At 44.9% G+C, this 17,543-nt stretch overlaps 1 protein-coding gene across 1 annotated transcript; it reads right to left on the bottom strand.

Annotated features, from left to right (window-relative positions):
- Nucleotides 1-1,451: 1,451 nt before the first annotated feature.
- On the bottom strand, nt 1,452-15,508 carry LOC115480526 (fatty acid-binding protein 2, liver-like). The gene is made up of 4 exons (XM_030219265.1): nt 15,391-15,508; nt 10,794-10,966; nt 4,828-4,917; nt 1,452-1,584 (listed from the first exon to the last, which is right to left on the bottom strand). The coding sequence occupies exons 1-4, from the start codon at nt 15,455-15,457 to the stop codon at nt 1,534-1,536; spliced, it is 381 nt and encodes a 126-aa protein (XP_030075125.1). The 5' UTR covers nt 15,458-15,508; the 3' UTR covers nt 1,452-1,533.
- Nucleotides 15,509-17,543: the final 2,035 nt, after the last annotated feature.

Genomic DNA, 17,543 nt, shown 5'->3' with positions numbered 1-17,543 from the left:
GATGCTTACCACCCGGTGAGCGCGTGAGACCTTACCGCTAAGTCAGTGGGTGGTGCTAAGATCTCAGGCCAAAAATGGACGTCCATTTTCCGGCACATTTTAAAAAAATCCCTTTTTTAAAGGCGCGCTCGGGAAATGGACCAGCACAGGCCACTTTTGGGCGTGCCTTAGTAAAAGGGCTCCTCAATGTGTAATTAAACGCCGGAATTCCTTGACAGAGAATGTGGTAAATGCAGTTAGCTTAGCAGGGTTTAAAAAAGGTTTGGCTATCTTCCTAAAAGAAAAGTCCATAAGACATTATTAGAATGGACTTATTTCTAGGATAAACAGCATAAAACGTATTGCATTGTTTTGTGATCTTGTCAAGTAGTTGTGACCTGGATTGGCCACTGTTGGAAACAGGATATTGGGCTTGATGGACCTTTAGTCTGTCCCAGTATGCCAGCGCTTATGTTCTTCTCCATCTCTACTGAAGAATGAAAAACCTGAATTTAACTGGACCGAATCCCAGAGAGCTGCATTGTGTGTATTGTGACAAAGAAGGGCAACCTTTGAAAGCTAATCAAGAAATGTATTATGTCCAATAAAAAAGGTATCATCTTATTTTATTTTCCATGTTTTATTTCTGTTGATTACCTTTAAAAGTGGACTGACACGGCTACCACACCTCTCTACTGTGTATTGTGAGAGAGACCAGTTCATGCACGAAAAGGAAAGATAAGAAATTAGGGCCAGAGCAGCAACACTGTTTAACCGAGTCCACAGCAATTATGCGATGTGCTATCCCCCTAATTCTGTAAAACTCGCCGAAACCTGTGCACGCAAATTTAGGCGTGTGCCTAATTTGCAGACGCAATTTAATTAAAGAAGCAAATTAGCGCCAATAATTGGATTTTTAACAAGCAGTTATTGGCACTAATTTAATTGAATTTTATGCGTGATCTGAACGGGGGGCGTGGAAATGGGAGGGTCATGGGCAGAATGAAGGCATTCCTAAAATTTATCGTACAATAACAGGGATACACGCCTAATGTAGGTGAGTACATTTGCACCACATGGCCACGCCTAAAAGTAGGTGCGATTCCTGGGTGTAAGCGCTAGTCTGTAAACCGCATCTGACTTTTAGCACGGCATATAGAATAGCGCTTTGATTGTCACTGATTTTTTTTGGTGCCATATTTATCATCTAGTACTATATATTGTAAGAATTTCAAATGACTCATATTTGAAAATATTTATTTATTTATTACATTTGGACCCTGCGCTATCCCGCTCATCGCAGGCTCAATGCGACTTATCTTTGCAGTGCATGAAAATGTCTCTGTGGTAACTAGATTGTGCACATTGACGATGCTTTTAACACATGCCAATGCTTATGAAATTATTTATGTGGTTTAATTGCCTTGAAAACCAAACTGCTTTGCAGCCCTTACGAACGCATTTTGTCTAAATAACTAGGAAGTGGTCTTTATTTTACGGTACAAAGTTAGTTACAGCAGGTGTAAAAATAGCCCATGAACATTCCAAGTCTTTTCAGACTTTTTTGCTTTTTCTGATCAGTGTTGCCGATCCAATGGTCAAGGTCTGTAAAGAGAAAGACGTGTTTATTAATTTCTTTTCCCACAAGGTTTTTGCATCTTTAGATTGTGATCAGATAGTTAATTTTGGCTGGGCTTCAGCCCCAAAGAGAGTGGACATGACCGCCCCTGCTGTCTGTCCCCTCTTCCCCATGACACTCCATCCCCCCCAGAATGCAAAATATATATATATATATACCTGAGCTAGTGGAGATCCCCAAGCCCCAGCAGCTGAAGACTTCCACCTTCAGCAGACAGAACGCTTTCCAAGATCAGCAGCTGGCAGCAGTGTCCCGATGCTACCACAGCTGCCAGCCATGCCCTCTGCACATTCTCAGTTTTCATGCATGCGCACATGTGTGAAAACAAACCATGTGCAGGGGAGCTGGGGCTGGCAGCGGCGGTGGCTCAGGGAAACTGCTTCTGGCTGCTGAGCTTGGAACCTATTCTGCCCTTGGTGGAGGAAGTCTTCTGCTGGCGGAGTTTGGGGATCCCTGCCAGTCACAGCAGTGCTCCACCAATTTTGGTTGGGCTTGAGCCCATAGTGGGTGGATCGCTACCCACCCGGGACCACCCTTGGCTACCCCACTGATTGTGACATTACAGCATTACATTTTACTGGTATATATTTGTAAACCATAAGACAGATTTTCAAATGGATTTCTCTGTAGCCAGTGGCACTACAGGACAGATTCTGTATAGGTCACCCAGGTTTGGTTGTGGATCACAGATCTGCACACAAACTAATTAGCTAATTAGGGGGTCCTTTTACTAAGCCACAGTAAAATGTGGCCTGCGGTAGTGTAGGTACGGGTTATGGGTGCGCACAGAATTATTTTTCAGCGCACCTGTGAAAAAGGCCTCCCCCCCCCCCCGAAAATGGATGTGCGGCAAAATCAAAATTGCCGCGCGTCCATTTTGGGTGTCAGACCTTGCCGCCAGCCATCGACCTACCGGTAAAGAATTTGTGCGGTAATGACCTACGCATGTCAGATGCCACTTGGTGCACGTCCACTACGCGTGCCAGAAAATAAAAAAATATTTTTCAGACGTGCATAGCGGATGTGCGCCAAAAAATGAAATTACTGCAAGAGCCACCCGGTAGTCAGGCAGTAAGTCCATTTTGGTGTGCGTTGGGTGTGCGTAGATGCTCTTGCGGCTTAGTAAAAGGGGCCCTTGGTGATCATCAGTTATTGGCGTTAAGCACTTAATTGGAATCAATTAGGAGTTATGCACATACATTTCATAGCACGCAACTCCAAAGGGGACATGGCCATGGGAGGGGAATCGGCGGGTCAAGGGCATTCCCAGAATTTAGGGATGGTAATAGAATACCTGCATTTGCTCACCTGTTATCAGTTGGGTGCAAGCATCTATACCAAGGCGTATATTCCTATGGGCGTCTGTAGCGTTTAGCGCACACTTATTTTTTTAGTGTGCGCTAAAAACACTAGCGCTCCTTTGTAAAAGGACCCCAGAATGCCTTGGCACTATCTCAATGGGGGCAGTGTGTGGGCAGAGTGGAGTGAATAAAGTCAGCAAGAACACAAAACAGTGAAACACACAAGGGCAAGATTCTCAAAGTCCAACAATTCTTTATTGAAGAATCTGAGTGCTGTATGTTGAGAGGTCTGGACTCGGCTGTGTATTGGCTGCTAGTTCCTTCATCTGGAGTCTTCTAGCCGATGAATTACTGCTTATACGGAGCACAAATTTACTTCATACATGAAATAATAAAACCTGTTGGATATATATGACCGTACACCAAGCTGCGGTCAAATCGTATCAGTTACAAGGCGCTGTTAGAACTAATCACTCGTCGCTGTCCCGCCAAACAACAGCTGAAAGTACAAAGTGGGACAGACGACTCCTGATGCAGGCACTAGTTGCTGAAACACAGCTAAGGGGTCCTTTTACTATGGTGCGTTGAAAAGTGGGCACGCAGCAAAATAAATATTGGTGTGCATCCATTTTGGGTCTGAGACCTTACCGCCACCCATTGACTTAGCGGTAAGGTCTCATGCTGTAACCATGCGGTAATCGTCTACGTGTGTAGAATGACAATTGCCGCCCGGTTTCTGCCGCGCACAGGAAAATAAAAAATTTATTTTCCGACCTGCGTAAAAAAAATGAAATTTATCACCCGGGCCACATGGCATAGGACGCATGTACGCGCTTACGCGGCTTTATAAAAGGGCCCCTTAGATTTTCCGATAAAGAATTGTTGGACTTTGAGAATCTTTCCTGTTTGCTTCCATGAGTCTCCCACTTTCTTCTGTCGTGTGGATAAAGTTAGGTCAGAAAAATTGCTAGCCTAATTTTTTTCTGGATAGCTATCCAAATACAGTAATAGTTTAAATATCACCACTATCCACATAGCGACAGTACTTGCGATTTCGCCAGATATCCAGCACAGATCGCAGTCTGGATAATGGCATTGAATTTCTGTATTACTTTTAACTGCTGTGGTCGGTGTGTAAAAATACATTGATTGCAGCCGCTAAATAATGATCTGCATGTCCTACAAGGAGTATGAACAAACAAGGTCTATAAAATAATAAGTGGAGTTGAACGGGTAGATTTGAAGCGTCTGTTTACGCTTTCCAAAAATACTAGGACTAGGGGGCATGCGATGAAGCTACAATGTAGTAAATTTAAAACGAATCAGAGAAAATATTTCTTCACTCACATGTAATTAAACTCTGGAATTCATTGCCAGAGAATGTGGTAAAGGCAGTTAGCTTAGCAGAGTTTTAAAAAGTTTTGGACGGCTTCCTAAAGGAAAAGTCCATAGACCGTTATTAAATAGACTTGGGGAAAATCCACTATTTCTGGGATAAGCAGTATAAAATGTTTTGTACTTTTTGGGATCTTGCCAGGTATTTGTGACCTGGATTGGCCATTGTTGGAAACAGGATGCTGGGCTTGATGAACCTTTGGTCTTTCCCAGTATGGCAATACTTATGTAAGCTTCTTCTATCTCTGTGTGCGGATATCTTTGTGGTATCTTCAAGTCTTGAACTGCACATAAAGAACTCTTAGCAGCTCAAAACCACAAGGTAACACTGCACTTGATGGACAGCCAGACCACACTTTGCTGATGCTACTTTATCATCTCACAGCAAACTGGGAACTCTGATTTGGAGGCAGAATTGAAGTGGAAAGAAGCTTGGTTCAGTTCAGTGTGGCCTTGCATTGTGGTTTTGGTCTGGAATGGTAGAAGCTCTGAAGACTCTGACATTCTACTCACCTCCACCATTTCATTGCCTTTGACTTCCTGGATATGGGAGAATTTCTCTGACTTGCACACAAGCTTTCCGTCTTCCAGGTTCACTGTGCACTACAGACACAGAAGAAACATCACTTTATTCCTTAGTTATCATAAATCACAGGTCAATTTTGCCGTATTGTTTCACGTTACATTAGAAGTGTGCATTCATTTGAAATGATACGGGACATGAGAAAAGTCAATGACCTTTCTCATGTCATTTTTAACCCAAACAAAAAAAAAAAAAACCCCAACAACCCCAAAAAACAATAATTTAGTTTCTCCCGTGTTGTCAATAATGCACTCTGAAATTGTACTGAAGAATAGCGTTCACTACTGTACACTAGTGCACATTGAGCACTAAAATGCACTGTTGCACAACTGTACACACTGTTCCCATTACCTCCAAAGTGAAAAAAAAACCTGAATAAAATGAAAACCCCCCAAAATAACATGGACTTGTTTTTTTAACATTTTATTTATGAGAATTTTAAACATTCACACAAACAGAATTTTGTACAGAAATATACCACTTATATTAAAAGAAAAACATGAAACTAAGGAAGTATAATTAAGGCCCCCTTTTACAAAGCTGCGCTAGCTGCCACATGACTTTGTTACTACTACTACTACTATTTAGCATTTCTATAGCGCTACAAGGCATACACAGCGCTGCACAAACATAGAAGAAAGACAGTCCCTGCTCAAAGAGCTTACAATCTAATAGACAAAAAATAAATAAAGTAAGCAAATCAAATCAATTAATGTGAATGGGAAGGAAGAGAGGAGGGTAGGTGGAGGCGAGTGGTTACAAGTGGTTACGAGTCAAAAGCAATGTCAAAGAGGTGGGCTTTCAGTCTAGATTTAAAGGTGGCCAAGGATGGGGCAAGATGTAGGGGCTCAGGAAGTTTATTCCAGGCGTAGGGTGCAGCGAGACAGAAGGTGCGAACTCTGGAGTTGGCAGTAGTGGAGAAGGGAACAGATAAGAAGGATTTATCCATGGAGCGGCGTGCACGGGAAGGGGTGTAGGGAAGGACGAGTGTGGAGAGATACTGGGGAGCAGCAGAGTGAGTACATTTATAGGTTAGTAGAAGAAGTTTGAACAGGATGCGAAAACGGATAGGGAGCCAGTGAAGGGTCTTGAGGAGAGGGGTAGTATGAGTAAAGCGACCCTGGCGGAAGACGAGACGGGCAGCAGAGTTTTGAACCGACTGGAGAGGGGAGAGGTGACTAAGTGGGAGGCCAGCAAGAAGCAGATTGCAGTAGTCTAAACGAGAGACTTTGTTAAAGGAGAAGTAAGCTTTTAGTCCACTAATCAGAAAAAAGTGGGGGGGGGGGGGGGGGGGAGCAATTATTGTTAGAAAGAAATAGGATACAGCACCATTTCCAAAATTACACCTGGATTCAGTCTGTGGGACGTTTCTTAAAACTCTCTAATCTAAAAATGAGAAAGTTCAAAAATAATATTATTTAATCTCAGAATACATTTACATGGAAGATGAAACTGAAATTTAGCCCCCTAAGGACAAAACCTCTTGCTTCATCACACAATGTGAGAAATTTACATATCAAAAATGTCTTCCCTGCACACCGCTAGAATATATTTCATTCCCGGAACATGAGAACAATATCCCCCCATGCATTATACCTTTTGCTAAAAAGGATAGAAAAGTAACCAAGCATAGTGAGCTACGATATGTGAAGGTGGGGGTTAAAATGCTGTAATTACTACTGAAAGGTACGCTCAGTTTTTATTTACCTGGAAGGTTCAAAACCTGTTTTTAGCACAGCAGGCAGCTGCTGGAACAGACTCTACTTAAAATTTGAAGTTGGCCAGGTATCACAGGTCTTATGATTTTTGCACTAACAGCTTTTGTGACTGTTCCAACCAAGCAGTGAATAATAGGCACTGCCTGGGTTCAGGGGGGAGGAGGGTTGGATTTGTGCAAAAACTTCCTGAGCCCCTGCGCCAAGCCCCCTCCCTACCCATCTTCAAAGCCTTACTCAAAGCCCACCTCTTCAATGTTGCTTTCGACACCTAACCTCTATACCTTCAAGTAACCTAGACTACCCCAATTTAATGACCCCCTACTTAACTAACTGTATATTTGTCCTTTAGATTGTAAGCTCATTGAGCAGGGACTGTCTTTCTATGTTAAATTGTACAGCGCTGCGTAACCCTAGTAGCGCTTTAGAAATGTTAAATAGTAGTAGTGCCCATGAGTGATGTGAAACCACAAATATTTAATACTTTAGCAATGAATTTAGGCACTTGCATTTGCACCATGCTTTCAGTTGGGGAAAATGGCTGCTCCTAAAAATAGGCACAGTTTCCGGGTGTAAACGCTATTCTATCAACCACACCTAACTTTAAGCACAGTTTATAGAACACTGCTTTTTTTTTTTTTTGCCACCATGTAAAGAATTTAAGGGTCCTTTTACCACCGCTGCTAAAAGGATTGGTTTTTAAAATACAAATAAAACAAAATAAAACATGGAAAAGAAAATAAGATGGTACCTTTTTTATTGGACACTAGTAAAACATGCCCGTTTCTGGCGCAAACGAAACGGGCGCTAGCAAGGTTTTCCTCCCGAATCCCCCCTCCCTGCTCTGCTCACCCCTTCGGCATTGTGAAGGCACTAACCACCATTGTTGCGGACCTCGTCAACGCACGCCAACGCCACCTTCAATATGCTGAGTCGTTGGTTGTGAAGCCACTGACGCCATAGCTCCGCCCTCGACGTCATAACGTTTGACGCGAGGGCGGGGCCCCAACACAGTGATTTCGGTGGCTTCACCACCACGAACCCTTCGAACCGGATGGAAGTGCCCGGAGGAACTGACAGTGACGTCAGTGTCCTCAGAACGTTGAGGGTGAGTTTTATTATATAGGATAACTTAATACATTTCTTGATTAGCTTTCGAAGGTTGCCCTTCTTCATCAGATTGGAAATAAGCAAATGTTGGTAGATGACAGTGTAATGGTATCAGTTTATTACTGAAATATGTAGCATATTTGCTGGATTATATATACACCAATATATTTGTGTATCTTTTAAAAATATATATTTGACACTGCAGCAGAGAGAATAGTTTCATTTCAAGCCCCTCTCTCTCCATTCCTTTTTCTGGGAACTTCTGAGAGCAGGGATAGTTAATTACAAACACTTAACAAACACAAAAGAGCTTCCTCTGCCCTCCCACCTAACAAAAGATTGACTAAGGTGGACACCTGAATACCCCATTGAAAACAAAGAACTCAGGAGAAGCATAAACAGGACATTTGCTTGTCAAAGGTATACCTGCCCCTCCCATCAGCTTTCAGACATGTGCAGAAAGGAAGGACTTGTAATGTGTATCTGCCCCAGAGACTGAGCAGGACATCAAAAGAAAATCCAGACTGTAAGTCTCGTGATGTCATAAGACATGAGACCAAGACTCAGGGGTCGTGTGCAGACATGAGACCAAGATACCACAATGCTTTGCAAATGCTCAGGTGTCGTGTGCAAAAAACCAGGAAGCCAGCAAAGATCCACATGGCATATCCTCCTGCAGCTTGCAAGGTATAAAAGCAAAAGCTGTTTCCCCAAGATTCAGATTCTCATCAACTGCCAGCAACTCAGATTCTCTTCACTGCAAGCAACTCAGATTCTCTTCAGCTGCAAGCAACTGAGATTCACTCACTGCAGAAGCCCTGATGCCTTGCTCCTCAACATGTGCTCATCAATCAGCTGGACCACAGCATGCTTGTAACAAGGACTTGTAAGTTAACCTACCTGCTACTTTGTTCTATTTTATGCACAGATTACCTATAAAGATCTCTTAAAACCTACCTCTCGTGTGCAATTGTATATTAAATCAACCTTTTTGAAGCTAAAAATACGGTCTCTTTGTGTTCTGAGTATATATACTTAATTTATTTAATCTATTGCAATTATCACCTTTGGTGATTGGTGGAGAAATTAATATCCTAAAACTTATAAATACAGCACCTGCTCTTAAATTATAAAGAGAGGCGAGTTGCTCGAACTCTTTCCCCAAAATAAATAATTTCTTGTAACAACAGTATGTATAAGTGAAACATCAAAGCGTTTCAGTGACAGTCTAACAGGATGGGGGTGGATAGGTGAGAGACAGGAAGAGTCGGGTGGGTTTTAAAATAGAAATTGCGGTGTGCTTGCCACGTGGTCATTTCCATGGGGAGCCCTTACCGCCTTCTAGTAGGAGACGGTAAGGGCTCCCATACCAACCCGGTGGTAACCAGGCAGCGCCGTAATCCTCCAGCACAAAAAAAAATTCAAAATAATTTTTTGAAGCTGGAAATGCCACATGGTGGGAGTCTAATCAATTAAGGAGTCAATCTCTATTTTAAAGAAAGACTATGTTTGCTGAAAAACACACGTCTGGAATATAAACAGGTAAACCAATACTTTTAAGTTTTTAAATCTTTTTTTAGAGCCGAGAGAGTTCAGTATAGGCTGTGAATCACAGCCGAGCTTAGAATTCAGTGAGCCTTGCCGCTTAATTGCGACTCACTACATAACTCTATACATCATGTCCTACTATCTGTGTACCGGCTCTATTTTTGTGAGCAAACCTAAACCCTATATAACGTGAAAATAGCTACCGAGATTTTCTTTAAATCAAAATGTGTGTAAATAACTGCAAACTTAGTATTACATTAGGACCCTAAGGTTCACTGAGAACGGCTTCTGTCTCAGTAAAGTGCCTGATACAATCAATGGTAATGAGCTACGCAGATTACTTCAATGGAATATATGTGGGATGTAAAGAATGACTCATAAAGAAACTCCAGACAACCCAAAGCACGGCAGCCAGGTTGATATTCGATAAATCACGTTTCGAAAGTGCCAAACCCCTTCGAGAAAAACTGCACTGGCTCCCAATCAAGGAACGTAACACCTTCAAAATCTGCACCTTGGTCCTCAAGATTATCTACAGTGAAGTCCCAGGATATATGGTCGACCTGATTGACCTCCCAACCAGAAACAGACCCAGAGCATCACGTACCTACCTAAATCTCCACTACCCGAGCTGCAAAGGACTCGGATACAAATTAGCCTATGCATCCAACTTCTCCTAGATAGGCACACAATTGTGGAATGCACTGCCACAGGCTGTGAAATCAATCTACGACCATCTAAACTTCAGGAGATCGTTAAAGACCTACCTATTCAGAAAAGCATTCCCCACTGACCTAAACTAGATGCCTCCAATCTGCAACACTGCAAACCATAGACTGTATTGGACACTATATATTACTTCCTATCTTCGATCCCTAGGCACCTGAATATACTAACTTTACCCAACCCTAACATCAAATTGTATTTGTTTCCATACCGGTCTAAGCAATCGCCTTACGGTAAGATGTAAGCCACATTGAGCCTGCAAATAGGTGGGAAAATGTGGGCTACAAATGTAACAAATAAACGATTAAACAAATGTTATTTTATAAATAAGCAAAGCACTGGATATGATAAAGCTGACTTATCTAGATTCCCAACTTTGTCGCTCCCACAGTAGCCCGGCGGTAGGGACAAATCGCTGTACACCAAGCCCACGGTAGCCCTACCGCAGCTTCGTAAAGGGCCCCTTAGTGCTTTATATAAAGAAAGAATTTGGGCATCTGAGCCTCAATCTTAGGATTTAAGCCTCAGTCTTAGGATTTAAGCCTCAATCTTAGGATTTAAGCCTCAGTCTTAGGATTTAAGCCTCAATCTTAGGATTTAAGCCTCAGTCTTAGGATTTAAGCCTCAATCTTAGGATTTAAGCCTCAGTCTTAGGATTTAAGCCTCAATCTTAGGATTTAAGCCTCAGTCTTAGGATTTAAGCCTCAGTCTTAGGATTTAAGCCTCAGTCTTAGGATTTAGTACAGAACTTTCCATATCAAGGTGGAAACTGCCTAAAGCCATGGAAACCTCCTCACCTTTATGTTTTTGCCATCCATGCTGATGATATCAGCTTCTTTACCGATAATGAATGAGTTAGTTACAGACTGTTTCGGTGTTTTGGATGTGACCACAAAGCTGTTGCCCTTCTGCTGGATTTCAATGACTGGATTGACATCTTTGGCAACCTTGATGACATCGTCTGGTAGGCCTGTGGCAGAGCAGAAGAGAGAATTTTGGTCCAGGGGCTTCCTGCATTGGTAATTTGCTCTTTTCTGGCAAGCAGATGTCCACATTTTCATGCTTTCCTCTTCCTCCCTCCTATCAAGGTCTACAGATTTTTTTTTTTTTTTTTTTTTGGAGGACCCAAAGAGGTAGGGAGGAACCACTTTGCCTGAATGCTGGACTGGCCGGCCTGCAAGAGCACTCCCGGTTCGGGTGTAATTTGTCAAATCGATTGGTGGGTACCAGAGGCGTAGCCAGACTTCGACGGGAGGGGGGTCCAGAGCCCGAGGGGAGGGGGCACATTTTAGCCCCCCCCCCTGGTGTTGCCGACCCCCCCGCCCGCCGCCAACTTTCACCCCCCCTGCCGCCACCACCGCAACCCTCTCGACCCCCCCTTCCTGCCACCAACCCTCTCCTACCACGTACCTTTGCTGGTGGGGGACCCCAACCCTTCGCCAGCTGAAGTCCTCTTCTCGGCCGCGTGGTGTTGCCGAATGATCTGATCAAGGTTGAATCTGTTTCTGTTTGTGCATCTGACGTCCTGCATGTACAACGTGCAGGACGTCAGACGCAAGCCAGAAACGATCGGATCATTCAGCAAACAATACCGCGCAGCCAAGAAGACGACTTCGGCTGGTGGGGGTTGGGTCCCCCGCCAGCAAAAGTATGTGGCGGGAGAGGGTTGGCGGCGGGAAAGGGGGGGTTGAGAGGGTTGCAGCGGCGGCGGGTGGGGTCAGCAACGCCGCGCGGCCGAGAGAACTTCGGCTGGCGGAGGTTGGGGTCCCCCACCAGCAAAGGTACGCGGTGGGGGAGGGTTGGAGGCAGGAAGGGAGGGTCGAGAGGGTCACGGCAGGGGGGGTCCAGGGTCAAATCTACGGAGGCCCATGCCCCCGTGGCCCCATGATAGCTACGCCCTGGTGGGTACAGACATTTTAAAAAATGAAAGCTATCCATCTGATGTTTAAAGAAATGACCGCTGAAATGCCACCTATCCAACAATATTCAGCACTGGATACTCGGCTATCCGGTGCTGAATACCACCGGTTAGTGCCTTAAAGATAGCCAGTTATTTCACTTCATATAATCAGCTATCCTGCAATTTACATTATGGAGCCGGTTAGGTTTGGTGGCCATTTTTGGAATAACTTTGGCCGGCTCCAACTTGACCGACTAGTGCTGAAAATTGGTTTGGCCGGTTATGTTGGAACTGGCCAAATTTAAACCGAGTATTCAATGACGGTCACCAGAAATGGTTGGGCCTTCGTTAAGGTGTCCCTAGTGGTCTAGGGGGGGTCTCAGCAAGAATGATCCCCAGATACCCCTGTCCTTGCCAGCACTGACTCCAAAATGGTGTGCTGGTGCCCCTAGTGTTAATCTTATGGTACTTATATGGAAACCTAACCCCTAGCGACAGCTCCACAACACTGCCAGTAGGGGTCACTTGTGGAGTGTGTTTTAAGGTGGATGTTCGTATGGAAGGAGCCTGGATGGAGTGTAGCCGGGGGCACACATGTATGTAAATTTTTAAATAGTTTAATTTATGCACATATCTTTCCATTTTAGGTGCAAGCCTTTACACCATCTCCATGGCTGATATATCTGCTTGTACGTATATAACTGGTTACACTAGAATTTTTTCAAGAAAAGTAGGCACCTACTTTTTGTTATAGAATACGGTCTAGATAGATGCCTTCATAGTATCTAAAAATAGACCCCCCCCCCCATTCCTCATAGAATTACCCTCTTCAGGCACAAGGAATGGGAGCCCAGAAGAAACATGGGATATGTTTGGAATTCAGTGGCCTTTCCACCGCTGTTCTTTAAAAGGAGATCTGTGAAATGAATACAGTTCTCAGACACCCCAGAATATACACAAGATATACCTGTTTAATTTTGTTTTTGCAGAATGTTTTTATGAATATTTTATTGTAATCTGCTGTGGATAAGGGGTACACTAGAAGAAAATAATAAATCTAATCTAGTAACACAGATGATACATGTCAAGACTTCTGACTATTGCATATTTAATCTAAATATCTATCATATATGTAAAACCATTTGCCTGACCCCTTTGCAGGGATATATTCAGTACGTTTGTATTTTGCACCAGGGGCGTAGCCAGACCGGCGGGAGGGGGGGTCCAGAGCCTGAGGTGAGGGGCATATTTTAGCCCCCCACCCCGGCGCCACCGATCCCCCCAGCTATTATCGACGACGCCAACTTTGACAACCCCTGCCGACGACCTTCTCAACCCCCCTCCCACCGCCAATCCTCCCTCGCCGTGGGCTACCTTTGCTGGCGGGGGACCCCAATCCCCGCAAGCCGAGGAGGTCCTCTTCTTCCCGCGAAGGCTTCGTTCGGTTTCTGACGTCGGACGTCAGACTCACAGAAACAGAACGAAGCTGGGAAGAAGTGGACCTCCTCGTCTGGCGGGGATTGGGGTCCCCCGCCAGCAAAGGTAGCCCACTACGACGGCATGGGAGGGTTGGGGTCCAGGGCCAAATCTACGGGGGCCCAGGCCCCACGTAGCTACGCCACTGTTTTGCACTGTATTTCACCGTTCTGGGCTTCTCTGGACATTGAAACTACAGTGTGTTTTTCCCTCCCTGGGGTACAGGATTGCATGTAAAACGGTCACTGTGAAATCAACTTCTATGTGTGTGTGTGTGTTTTGTCTTCTTATGCTTTCTGTTCTTTCCTATCATTCTCTGTAGTTCCTTTCCTTTTCTGATTTGTTTGTTGATCGTACCCTGCTTTGATTTTCTTTTAAGGAAGGCAGTATATCAAGCCTTATTAAACATATTTCCTCGCCTTCCCAACCCCCACATCCTTTTGTAGAAAGACTTTGATGGCAGGAAATGTTTGTGCCCGTGGATTTTTTTTTTTTTTAAGAAGGGAATTTTTCCAAGAAAGCTTTCTGTGGGAAATTTTCTTTGCCCGTATTTGTTGAGAGAAGGATTCGTGAGTGCATTGCAGGAAGCACAGAGATGAAAATTTGTGCTCGGTGGCTGCATATGACTTTTGGAACGTCACAGCATTTCTAAATAATGATGTTAATCCTCTCGTGTGGCATTTTGATGCTGAATTCACATTGACTCTATAGGTCACGTCTACTGGGTAAATAGGTTCAGGATATTAAAGTGACTCACCTGAGAACACACAGGAAGTCTGTGGCAGAGCCTTCATGAGTCAAAACTGAAATACAGAGACAAAATAATATCCCCAGGGTCACACAAAGAGTCCATGAAAGAGCTTGGATTCGACCCGAGGAGTGGGGAAAGTCATTACAGTACTTGTCCCCGGGGTCAGTAGCATGGAATCTTGCTGCTCTTTGGGATTCTGCCAGGTACTTGTGACCTGAATAGGTCACTGTTGCAAGCAGGATACTGGGCTTGATGGACTTATGAAGTGACTTTCCCAGTCAGAGCTCCAGTGGTAGAGCTACGATTAGGACTGGAATGCAGAGAAGAGCGACTGAAATGATAAAGGGGATGGAACTCCTCTCGTATGAGGAAAGGCTAAAGAGGTTAGGGCTCTTCAGCTTGGAAAAGAGACGGATGAGGGGAGATATGATCGAGGTCTACAAAATCCTGAGCGGTGTAGAACGAGTAGAAGTAAATCGATTTTTTACTCGTTCCGAAAGTACAAAGACTAGGGGGACACTCGAGGAAGTTACATGGAAATATTTTTAAAACAAATAGGAGGCAATATTTTTTCACTCAATGAATAGTTAAGGTCTGGAACTCTTTGCCGGAGGAGGTGGTAACAGCGCTTGGCGTATCTGGGATTAAAAAAGGTTTGGACAAATTCCTGAAGGAAAAGTCCACAGTCTGCTATTGAGGCAGACATGGGAAGCAACTGCTTGCCTTGGGAGTTATAGTATGGAGTGTTGCCATGATTTGAGTTTCTGCCAGGTACTTGTGACCTTGCTTGGCTACTGTTGGAAAAAGGAAGCTGAGCTAGATGGGCCATTGGTCTGACCCAGTATGGCTACTCTTATGTTCTTAATGCAATATTCAAAGTTATTTCCATGCACAAAAAAATGCATGTTACCCTGGGAATGCTGGCTTTGAAAATTGCCCACCTTCTAATCTATGTAGGTAATGATATTGGTATTGTTCAAAAGCATGAAGGGGAAGGGGAGGGGCTATGCAACAACACATGCAGCTTTGTATAATCAAAGGTGTGCATGTTGTTTCTGACAGAGGAAACAAATCAAAGAAAACTACTTGTGCAAATATATCGTGGCAATTATACCAGTATGAGAAGCTTTGATGATTGCTGGCAGAGTTCGATTTAACGCCTCATGTTCCCTGAACTCTCATGACTCACGATTTTGTGTTTGAAGCCCCTGATCACGTCCTACCTGGTCACAGATTGTAATCCTGGTACACGACACACACAACTTACCTACAGCCCTGAGAAATGCTTCATAGTTCTTCTGATCATATACCTGCCATGTACCGTTGAAGGCCATTATGACTGTATGGCGTGGGAAGAGCACAGTTGTTAGGGAGGGAATGGATGAGTTGGAGCGACCCTTATATAGAATATTGGGGGGGGGGGGGGGGGGGGTTATGAACCAGAGACGTATTTCCCAATTATTAACAGAAGAGGGATAAATGATTAAACCGATTTGGTTCTGGATGGAAATAACCTAGAGTTCACAGCTGCTCACCCTCTTATCTTAATCTTGCTTTTTCTCTGACCCATGCACCTTTGGGACAGTCTGGCACGCTGCTGGGGGGATAAATTGTACCCAATTTTGTCAGTACAGCACTGCACAGCATCTGGTGACTATTCAAAGGGGTGAGGAAAAGGGTTACGCATATTTCGTAGCGCCGGAACTTAACCGGTGGTAATCGTGCAGCACCACGAGCTCCCCGGTTACCGCCGGGTTAGAATGGGAGCCCTTACCGCCATCTCAATGGGTGGCGGTAAGGGCTCCCCACCGAAATGGCCGTGCGTTAAGTGGTTCACTTACCGCACATCCATTTCTTTCCCCCCCAAAATGGACAGCCTTTTACCCGCTGCAGTAAAAAGGGGGCCTCAGTGCACGTCGAAAACATGCACTGACACTGGCACAGGTCCACTTTTATTGCTGTTTAATAAAAGGGCTCCTTAGTGAACCACAGGTTAATTGATTCGCGCACGAGCCCTTACCACCTACAAAATAACTGAAGGTATGAGTTCATGCGCTGATGTGTTTTAATGGCCGCGTGCTAATTGTAACCAGGGGCGTAGCTACGTGGGGCTACGGGGGCCTGGGTCCCCGTAGATTAGGCCCTGGACCCCCCTGCCGACGACCTTCTCGACCCCCCCTCCCGCCGCCATCCCGCCTTCACCTACCTTTGCTGGCGGGGGACGCCAACCCCCGCCAGCCGAGGTCCTCTTCTTCCTTCGTTCTGTTTCTGAGTCTGACGTCCTGCACGTACAACGTCAGACACAGAAACAGAATGAAGGAAGAAGAGGACCACGGCTGGCGGGGGTTGGGTTCCCCCGCCAGCAAAGATAGGCGACGGCAGGGGAGGGTTGGCGGTGGGAGGGGGGGTTCGAGAGGGTCGTGAGCAGGGGGGGGTCAAAGTTGGTGGTGGTGGTGGCAGGGGGAGGGGGTCGTCAATGGACCCCCTCCCCCGCCGAAGTCTGGCTATGCCCCTGATTGTAACATTGGCGCGTGGTCATTAATTAAAAAAAAAAAAAAAAGATGTTGGCCACTTTTTCCCACACCTTTGCAAATGGACCCCCATAAATAGCAGCTTTCTGAAATCATTATTTACACAAGTATGCATTTGAAAATTCTTCTACAATAACCTCCATAGTCTAGGACAGTGGTTCCCAAACCTGGTCCTGGAGGCACCCCGGCCAGTCAGGCTTTCAGGATACCCACAATGGATATTCATGAGAGAGATTTGCATGCACTGCCTCCACTGCATGTAAATCTCTCTCATGAATATTCATGGTGGGTATCCTGAAAGCCTGACTGGCCGGGGTGGCTCCAGGACCAGGTTTGGGAACCACTGGTCTAGGATAAAAGCCATGTCTGTGAATAAACCTCTGTTTTATGCCTGTGTATAACATTTAACATTAACCCGTAACGTTTCACGGACCCCCCCCCCCCTTCATTGATTCGGCAAGCATAGTTTCACAAGTGTCATTTTCAAACCAATTTGGACTCTGTAGTGGAGGAGTGGCCTAGTGGTTGGAGTGGTGGACTTTGGTGCTGGGGAACTGGGTTCGATTCCCACTGCAGGCACAGGCAGCTCCTTGTGACTCTGGGCAAGTCACTTAACCCTCCATTGCCCCATGTAAGCCGCATTGAGCCTGCCATGAGTGGGAAAGTGCGGGGTACAAATGTAACAAAAATAAAATAGATACTATTGGAGATTCTACATGGAATGTTGCTACTATTGAGATTCTGTTGCTACTATTGGAGATTCTACATGGAATGTTGCTATTCCACTAGCAACATTCCATGTAGAAGGCTGCGCAGGCTTCTGTTTCTGTGAGTCTGACGTCCTGCACGTATGTGCAGGACGTCAGACTCACAGAAGCAGAAGCCTGCG

This window comes from Microcaecilia unicolor, chromosome 11 (genome assembly GCF_901765095.1).
Source record: "Microcaecilia unicolor chromosome 11, aMicUni1.1, whole genome shotgun sequence".
NCBI classification, from domain to species: Eukaryota; Metazoa; Chordata; class Amphibia; order Gymnophiona; family Siphonopidae; genus Microcaecilia; species Microcaecilia unicolor.
The sequence above is the reverse complement of the archived record's forward strand: the minus strand, read 5'-3'. Positions and strand labels throughout refer to the sequence as shown.

Excerpts from the sequence above, each read along its gene's own strand:
- LOC115480526 (XM_030219265.1), bottom strand. The coding sequence starts at position 15,457 with ATGGCCTTCAACGGTACATGGCAGGTATATGATCAGAAGAACTATGAA. Across the intron at positions 4,918-10,793 it reads TGGATGGCAAAAACATAAAG|TGCACAGTGAACCTGGAAGA; the intron begins GTGAGGAGGTTT and ends CTGTGTCTGTAG. Across the intron at positions 1,585-4,827 it reads AAGGCAATGAAATGGTGGAG|ACCTTGACCATTGGATCGGC; the intron begins GTGAGTAGAATG and ends TTCTCTTTACAG.